This window comes from Papaver somniferum, unplaced genomic scaffold (genome assembly GCF_003573695.1).
Source record: "Papaver somniferum cultivar HN1 unplaced genomic scaffold, ASM357369v1 unplaced-scaffold_22, whole genome shotgun sequence".
Taxonomy (NCBI): Eukaryota; Viridiplantae; Streptophyta; class Magnoliopsida; order Ranunculales; family Papaveraceae; genus Papaver; species Papaver somniferum.
Window position 1 is genome coordinate 2,998,086 of NW_020632152.1, and position 8,938 is coordinate 3,007,023.

General features: G+C 35.9%; 2 protein-coding genes across 3 annotated transcripts; one reads left to right on the forward strand and one right to left on the reverse strand.

Annotated features, from left to right (window-relative positions):
- The first annotated feature begins 3,017 nt into the window (after positions 1-3,017).
- On the forward strand, positions 3,018-3,923 carry LOC113340563 (major latex protein 146-like). The gene is made up of 2 exons (XM_026585690.1): positions 3,018-3,267; positions 3,483-3,923. The coding sequence occupies exons 1-2, from the start codon at positions 3,078-3,080 to the stop codon at positions 3,686-3,688; spliced, it is 396 nt and encodes a 131-aa protein (XP_026441475.1). The 5' UTR covers positions 3,018-3,077; the 3' UTR covers positions 3,689-3,923.
- A 1,473-nt stretch (positions 3,924-5,396) lies between these two features.
- On the reverse strand, positions 5,397-8,938 carry LOC113340562 (multiple inositol polyphosphate phosphatase 1-like). Of its 2 annotated transcripts, none has more exons than XR_003355553.1 (11): positions 8,762-8,938; positions 8,575-8,662; positions 8,181-8,465; positions 7,919-8,077; positions 7,544-7,684; positions 7,335-7,391; positions 6,850-6,988; positions 6,624-6,728; positions 6,256-6,466; positions 5,997-6,038; positions 5,397-5,853 (listed from the first exon to the last, which is right to left on the reverse strand). XR_003355553.1 is itself a non-coding variant. In XM_026585689.1 (11 exons), the coding sequence occupies exons 1-11, from the start codon at positions 8,884-8,886 to the stop codon at positions 5,692-5,694; spliced, it is 1,494 nt and encodes a 497-aa protein (XP_026441474.1). In that variant the 5' UTR covers positions 8,887-8,935; the 3' UTR covers positions 5,397-5,691. The 2 variants fall into 2 exon arrangements, 1 of the variants encoding a protein (XP_026441474.1); XM_026585689.1 differs by having other exon boundaries at positions 6,256-6,446; positions 8,762-8,935.

An 8,938-nucleotide genomic window follows, 5' to 3' on the forward strand; every position in this document is an offset into this window, starting at 1 on the left:
TAGATTAATGGGTTATTAGGATTAGTTATAACCTTAATTAGAATAAAGGAAGATTAGTCTTCCCTAATCTTTTAGGACACCCCTTATAATATAGGGTGGACATTTGTATCACAAAGTAGTCCCCCACCTTTTTTTAGTAGTCCCCAAAATATCGTTCTAATTTATTTATCTTTTAGTAAATTGTTGGGCTGAGTAAGTACACAAGCCTGGGCCTGAAGAAATAATCCATCTCCCTTTGGTCCGTCCCTGATGTTATATGCCAGTAGTACAATATCCAAACTTTCTAAGAGTATATATGTGATGCCATCTAGCAAATAACAACGCACTATCATCCATTCATTTTTCATTCTTTAGTGCTCTTACATTATACTTGTACATCATTATCCAATTACAAAAGAAAAAAACAATTTGATATGAAAAAGCCTTATAGTAATGGTAAATTAGGATTTTAGCTTAATACTCGTATCATATAATCACCCAGTAATTTAATTTATCACTAGACTACATGTCCTTCGGTAATATAATCTTAGTTACTGAAAGGAAAAAATACTGCACACGAATATCATATAGTCATAAAATTCAAATGCTAAAACGTGTGATAAATTCAGAATCCATGTAACGATATGTATATTTTGTTTCATTAATTCTACTACTACAAATATTTTGTTGTCTGGATGAACAATAACCATCTCCTCCATGTGTATACTCTCTCTTGAAGTTGAAAGTAATAATTACTGTTCAAATAATAGTTTGGTTGGGGAGTTTTTATTGGGAATTTGGAGGAAATTGAATACCATATACCTACGAGATAAGATGGCTAAAAGAGTTTTCAGGTGTCGAAAAGATATGGGCAACTTAACATCCCACTGAGCAGATAAACGACTAAGAGTTCCCGTACCTACGGAATAAAGCCTAATGACGTGGGTTAAAAAGCAAAAGATATTCGGATCTAAGCTAAAATGAAAGGGCAGTCATTGCATATGGTACTGATATTCCTAGTGAGGAAAGTTATAGAATCTTGAAATTGTATTAGATAGAAATATTACACACTTTTCAAGGTTTTCATAGTCTATATCTATAATTTATCCTCTTGTCTTTTCCTATCTAATCCTCCTTGATACTAAGAAATAATGTTACTGCCAATTTGACCTATCATGCCTGCACTAGTGCTGTTTTGATCTTTAGGCCTAACTGAACAATATAGATTACTGGTTTTTACAATGTTGGTAGTTCGCACTTGGCACGACAAAGCTAATACTGTAATGCATGAAAGCAATTACCAACCAGAAAGGCTCAAAACGGTCAATCATCCTTATCTAATGTGAATGTATATATTTAGTGCATGAAATAGAAAAGGAAATTCTAATCTTATATCATCACTCAAAAGAAAATATTATTTCGCCCATGAAGAGCAGAGGAAAAAAGACAATCTGCTAATTAATTAGCAGAAAAAAATTAGCAAATTCTTGTTCAAAGAAAAATAATAGGGCACTTGTGCTTAAAGTAAATCAAGCGCCATCAAAAAAAAAAAAAATTGAAGATCAGTGCCGAAAATGTAAAATATTGCCAAACTAACAATTTCGACGCATCCTGCCTCAAAGTTAAAAATCCTTGAATAGTCCGGATATATCGTATGATTTTCGCGGACTTGAGGGTGATGTCTGACTAGTATTGAGGAATGCATCATTGAAACCAAACGTATCCGCATCCAAACCCGTGGTCGATGCTTGATAGGAAGAATTGACGAATGCATCATCAGCAATAACTCCATTCTCACCTGTGTATGGCACCAACATGGACGACAACGAAGAATCTTCCTTACTCGCCATCTCATTAAGCATCATCTCATTAAGTCTCTTAAGAAGAGCTGCCTGCAAATCTTCCATAGCACTTTTCATCAGTTCCAGTTCTTTCAAACTCAAACCATCCATTGGTGCATCCCACCAAAACCCATCCGCATTACGGTTTCGCAACATCTCCATCGCAATGCCTTTTTTCTTCTCAAAATCCGTCTGCTTAGCAGCTTCCACACACTGTTGTTGATACGTAACCAGTCTTTCGTTATAAAACTGAGTCACAGCGCCATCTTCCTGACCGGTTAAAAACCTATTGAGTATGTACCTTGGGTCTGGATGTCCGAAAACGAAAGCTTTTCTTGCAGGAGAAAAGACTATCAGTGCGATTTCAGCACCACATAAAACACATAACTCACTTGCTTTGGTGAACAGACCGGTTCGACGTTTCGAGAACGTAACCTGTCGATTCGCTTTGTTATCAATCTTCTTGATTTCTATCTTCTTGCGACCGCAACTTTTTTTTCTTTCTTTGATAGGCTTCGCCATAGCTAAAAGGGATAAGGTTTTTCAAAAACTTGAGGAAGCAAAAGAGAGAATTGATTAGAACATTGAATATGTATATGCTCAAAAGGGGAATTCATGAAGTCTAAATATGGCTGCAATCCAATTTTATATCCTCTAATCTTGGAAAAGAATCCAAGATCTCCTAATTTTTAGAAATCATTTAGGGAAAATTTTAACATTCTATTAATAAAGATATTAATTTATTTTTTAAGTATTTAGTTTCCATAATTATTAACACCAAAGATTTTCAAGAATCCATATCTTTCGGCCCTACTAAGTTTGCAAGAACGACGATCTTGAAGTTTTTGGCACGCCAAAGAAAATCAAGAATCAACAACAGGGGCCTTTTGCCTAAAGGCTAAAGTACGGTAGTTTTTATCCAGAACTTTAGCTAATATTAATTCCTAGGGGTATTAGCTAAAGACATTGTACTGTAAACTACTGAACCAAAAGGCAAAGGCTCCCTTTTATTTGGCTAAGAAATGGGAGGTAAATATAACAAGTAGATATCCAAATCATGGAGAGAGTATTTTTCTTAGTGGGAATCGAACACAATTACTTTTACGAAAGTGTTCGTTGAAGATAACCTGGTACTGAAACAGATCATATTCGATTTGAATTCATATATGTCTATATAATGCCTCCTTAAATCTCCGATACATCACAAACTTGCAAGCTAGTTATTCATTTCCTATCAAACAGCACTGTTGCATACTAATGGCTCCGATTCACAGGCTACATGCTCAACACGAGTTGAAAAATTGTTCAGCAGACCAATACTTTAGTTTTCTAAAGTATGACATGGCAAAACTCCAGCGGATTTGTCCTCAATTTTTCAAGAGTTTCCAGACACCTGCTGGAGATGAAAACGGTGTCGGCACCATATGGCTCGCGACATTGGCTATGGGTAAGTACCAAGAAATTTATTAAACTGTGACCAAAATATCCCAGATTATCTAGAAATATACCTCAAAAGGGCACTGAGCTCCAAAAAAAAATATATAGGGGGCATACAATAACTCACTGCCCCTCATAGATTCACCGTTACATTTACACAGATACGATAGATTTTTTATCAACTCATTAATATTTGAACATTTTGTTATATATGATGTTGTTTAGGGCCTTCTCATGAGGAAATGGTGAAGGTGAAGGTGAAGCATAAGGTTGTAGCCGTGGATGATGAAAGTAGGACTCTTAAGGTCAGTATGATCGATGGAGATCTCTTGCGTAAGTATCCAAAGATAGAGCAGACGTTCACTGTAACTCCAATAGTGACACAAGGAAATGAGCAAAGCTGCGTAGTGAAATTGTCCGTAGAGTATTAGAAATAAAATGAAAATGTCCCTCATCCCCATGAGTATATGGAGTGTGCAGCTATCATGAATCAAGCCATTGCTCGTCACGTTGCAAAGAATGCATAATTTATACACAAGCTGGCTAGCTGTACTAATGACGCATAAATAAAACTCTTGGATCGATCGGATCCATTAAATAATATATGGTCATCCCTGTAAGTCCCTAGTTAGTAAATTGGCTAATTATACTCTTATAATTCGTGAATCTGTCATCCGTACGTTCAGAACCCGACTTAGTTTTTGCAAATTTCCAGCCTAAAATCAACTATATGCATATTTGCTAATTACCGAATTACACGGCCTGTAGAATACTTTGTTACGTTATCACCAAATTACCATTCATTATCACTCATATACACCGATTCAAGACCTGCATACATGTTATTTGGATTATATCACACATATCGTATGTATAGTTCATTAGAATCATAAAACATGGTATCTAAGGCGAGATTATGTCAAAAGTATACATATGGCTGGGATTCAACTTTATATCTAGTAATCTTGATAAGGAACCGAAGAAATCCTTACTTTTAGGAAAAGATTAAGGAAAAGTTTAACAGTCTATTATTAATAATAAAGATATTAATTCATTTTCTAAATATTTAATTTCAATAATTACTACTCCCTCCGTTTATAAAAAATAGGCAGGTTTTTATTTTTTTGGATATGTCAAAAAATATGCTTGTTTTCATATGTGAAAAGTCAAATGTTATGATTTTAATACTATACTCATAGAGAGGGACCATTTTTCTCTCTCCATTTTCTCTACTAATACAAAAAGGGGACCACTTCTCTCTCCTCTTTCTCTAATAAAAAATAAGTGGAGACCAAATGATAGATTAGGAAAAAACATGGAAAAGTGGCTCCAATGATTAATTTTTTTTCTTAATTTTTGTGAAAACCAAACAAGTCTATATTTTAGGGGTTTTGTTAACTTGTATACCGGTATACATGTTAAGGTTCATTAAAACAACTACTTTTTGCATTGAAAACAAAATTTATTTGTTTTATTGCATTGAAAACAATGATTCTTTGCATTGAGAAAAAGATTTGTTGTTTTTCATGCAAGAAAAACCAATTTCTAGTAGAATAAGACAAAAAAACACAATTTCCAATAAAATAAAATAACTTTTTATTAAATCTTAACATGTATACGGGTATACAAATTAACAAAAGCCATATTTTAGAAACGGACGGAGTAACTCAAAAAAAATTCAAGAACAATATCATTGAACCTTGCTAAGTTCTTGCAAAAGAATGCAAGAACGATTATCTTTAAGTTTTTGGCCCGCCATTAGAAACCTGACAGAAAATCAAGAATCAGGAACAGGAGCAGGCACTGAACGTGAGTGAAATGGCTAGAGTTCTGGTTCCAAGACCAATTTGAGTTTTGCGGAAAAATTTATGATATAAATATCTGAATTCTTGTTAAGGGCGCCTCCCACTGTGGTCCCCACAGGTATTACAAAATTTGCAGGGCGTTGCATATTGTTGGATAAACGTGGTTCGCTTCCAAGGGTCCATCTATCTTTCCAGAAAATATCCTTGCCATTGCCAATTTTCCACGTCCCAAAAGGTTGGAGATCCCAGATTGGATCCCTCTCCAGAGAATCCCCCTTTGTGAACTGTAATGATTCCATTACCCAATGCGTAAAATGTTGACAGAAAGCATATATACGTGAACTGTACGAAGAGAAAAAGATGAACACTCTAATCAGTACATGGCCTTGCGGAGCCACTATATGAAATACAGTCGATTCTAGTACAGTTAGATTGACACAAAGCTAGCTTACAAAACAGTAGTTTTTATCCAGAACTTTCTATGACCTCTTCTAGTTGGTACTTAAGAGATGGGTTGGAAGTCAGAACCGCGCAGAGTGCGACTACTTTTAACAAATGTTAGCTAGCAGGAAAGACTCGTGTGGCTGAAATAAAAGCAAGTTTTCCTCTTCGCGACAAGAGATCAAAAATTATAACTCATCGCCAGCATCGGACTCAGCTGCATCGTTCTTCTTCCGTGGGAAAAGAAACTTCCACAACTTGCTAATGAAGGTGTTGGACTCTGGTACTTCTGCCTTAACACTGCACATGGAATGGTAGTCTTGCCCAAGATGGGGATTTACGATTCGCTCCTGCAACAGTGGTAATAATTAGATTTTCATACATTGAAATTTAACATAAAAATAACTGATCCACTGTAATGATCTTAAAATCTTGAAATCATTAATAATAACTGTAACCATTAGAACTACAAGAATTTGCTTAGTGGTAGTACCTTGAAATCTTCAAATGGGCAGAAATCAGAGTTATCACAGCCCTAGAGACACAAAATAACATAAAACAATGGAGTTAATTTAGTTAAAACAATGCCAAGGATAAATTACAGAGATTTACGACTCAGAAATATGGTTAATAAGCTGATGTATGAATGGATAAGGGTAGCATCACAGTTTTACTGCACCAACTACAGTACTCGAGTGAGAGATGAAGCAAACACCATCAAACATCAGTAACATATGAAAAGGTGCTCTTACCGGCAAGGGAACTGGAACTTCATTGTGCATTACTTGTACGAAATATTTGCTTTTCTTGTTAGATGGACAACTGTATAAGGTTAACATATTGTTTCCAGCAAAAGGTGCTACTGTGCTGCACCTCCAACTACGTTTCTGTGGTGGCTTAAGAGGTAAGTCCATTGCTTTCTCACGTTGTATTCTTTTATATTCTGTTCATTCAGTAGATTACCTACATTAGTCAGAGGAAAATTTGTAAAACATAAACCTAGAAAGTGAAAAAACTAAGAACTTACTCAGAACTAAAGCATCGCAAAGAAATTTCACAGGCAGAAGCCAAATATCTATAGTCCAATTCCAATGGAAAGTTGGAGTTGAAAAAAACTCACCATCGCTTTCACGAAACAACCCAAGAAGACATGAGAATGGTACCACAGTCTCAGCATGGGCAAATCGAAGTCGTGCCTTTTCATAAGTGCCTGGAGGGTGGTTTTCTAAACAAAAAAAATAGAAAAGAAACAATTAAGGAGTGATAACCGCCGCTTAGCCTTTATGGACTGACACGCAAATAGTACAAACTAGCCAAAAAAGAGTTCATGAATTCATTTATTTTACCTTCTTTAGCTTTAATAGCTTCTTCCATGGACTGGACAACATCTTGAAGCAAAGGAACTCCCATACGATAGTTTATTGATTTCCCATAACCCTTCAAAATATATGCCTCTAAATCATCTGCCCATTCCAACAAAGAAACCTGCAGAAGCACGCACATGCTTTCACATGTCAGAAGCATGAAACTAACATACAGGAAACACAATTATCTTCTCTAAATTGCAGGATTGTTGAGTCTCATCCACAAAAAGTCTATCATAGGCCCTAACACTGAGAATGAATCATGCGCCTTGCAACCAAACCGAAATTGTAAAAAGGCGTGCCCAAACAACGGTTAAGATGTTAACCAACACTGAAAACGTTACGATGAAGTAATGAAAAAGACTATTTCTCATATGTAACAGAAGGTTTAGAGTGTCAACCAAAAGCTACACATGTTGAGCTACTCGGATCAAATCTTCACACAGAAAAGTATCAGAAAAGCTCACCTCAGTAGGGGTAAAAAGACCACAAGCTTGATCAGTTACGTCCAGCAAAGATGCTTCCTGTAGAGAAGAAAAGAAAGAAGCGTTGCAATGAAATGCATTCAGTGGAAGAAATCCAATGGAATTTGCTTTCCGTTCGGTAATATAAAATCGGAAAAGACATTCTGAACAAGATGTGCTGATTGAGGAGTATGAACATAGATAGTAGTTACCTGCTTGCATAGAAACCATAGTGATGCAACATCCTGCCGAGTGAAATTCATTGGGTATCGCTTAACCATTGCAGAAGCAACTTCATCCAGGATTGGTTCCTTCAGCTTACCAACAGAAGGTTCCTGACTTTTCCTATAATTCTGTTTCAGTTCAAAAACAATAATAACATAAATATATGAAGTTTGAAAAGAGCGCACTCGCACAAACATAACCTTAGTAAAAAGTATTGTGGCCGTAGATGTTAACACCTAGAAGAACTAATGGTGTCTTTAAGGCTGTCAGCATGAATTGTACACATGAATTTTGCTTCCATTATGAAGCAGATAGCTTGGGATACATGTATCATGAAAATCTCAAAATCAAAGAGGGACTACCTTGTAACTTTGACAGATATCATGAAATCTCAACAACAAATCACTTGCTCGACTCTCACTGGTCACAGCGAAAGCCCGATGTTTCCCTGTTCCAAGAGTTCCCTTCCCATTAAACAACCCCATGCCAAATGCCACAGCACTAGCTGATGCTCGAGGAATCTGCAACATCAAACAACAACACAAATAACATGAGTCATTTCAATATTATTATACAAGCAGTTACCCTGATTGGATACATAAATGAGCACACTGGATGCCTAACCTGACTTGATTTCATCGTGTAAATATCAGGATGATACTCCTCCTTAAACAAATCCGGAAATCTATCTCTCATCCTCACACCAAGTTGATACAACTCCTCCTCCCCTTTAATCACCAACTCTCCACCCTTCTTCTTTCCTTTCCACGGAGATTTCCATCCCGAAAACCACCCAGGAACACCACCAGTTGAATTCCCTGTCTCACTCACAAGTGCCTCCAATCTAGTAGCCAACCTATCCAACTCTTTAATCCGTTTCTTAGTCGGCGATCTCGTTCCATGCCTTGCCTTACAAAATCAAATAAATACTAACAAAATCAACACCACCAGTAACCCACAGATCAATTACAAATTTACAACAAAAATTTAATGTTTAAAAAAATTTGGGGGAAATTACCACAAGATTGATGTGAATAGGAGTACATTCATCTGGGATCTTAGATGCAACAAAACTATTATCAGCTACATCTTTCACAGCACCATAACTACAAAAACAAATTAAACTAATGATTAGAACAACTAATTGCTAATAATAAAGAAATTGGGGGAAAAATTTTCAAAAAAAAAACCTAGTAAATTATTACCTGGTAACTGTAGAGAGATGTTGTCGAACATCAAAGGTTTGTTGATTTGCAGTTGATGAAGATGATGAAGAAATTGATAAGAAGAATACGATCAAGATTAAAACCAGAGATTTTGCCATTGACATTTTTTTATCTCTTTTCAGAGAAGAATTTGTGTCTGGGTTTATAAAGGTTTAA

Coding starts and splice junctions, on each gene's coding strand:
- LOC113340563 (XM_026585690.1), top strand. CDS start 3,078: ATGGCTCCGATTCACAGGCTACATGCTCAACACGAGTTGAAAAATTGT. Junction 3,268..3,482: donor GCTCGCGACATTGGCTATGG/GTAAGTACCAAG, acceptor GATGTTGTTTAG/GGCCTTCTCATGAGGAAATG.
- LOC113340562 (XM_026585689.1), bottom strand. CDS start 8,886: ATGTCAATGGCAAAATCTCTGGTTTTAATCTTGATCGTATTCTTCTTA. Junction 6,039..6,255: donor AAGTTCCAGTTCCCTTGCCG/GTAAGAGCACCT, acceptor TTGTGTCTCTAG/GGCTGTGATAACTCTGATTT. Junction 5,854..5,996: donor GCCCATTTGAAGATTTCAAG/GTACTACCACTA, acceptor CCACTGTTGCAG/GAGCGAATCGTAAATCCCCA.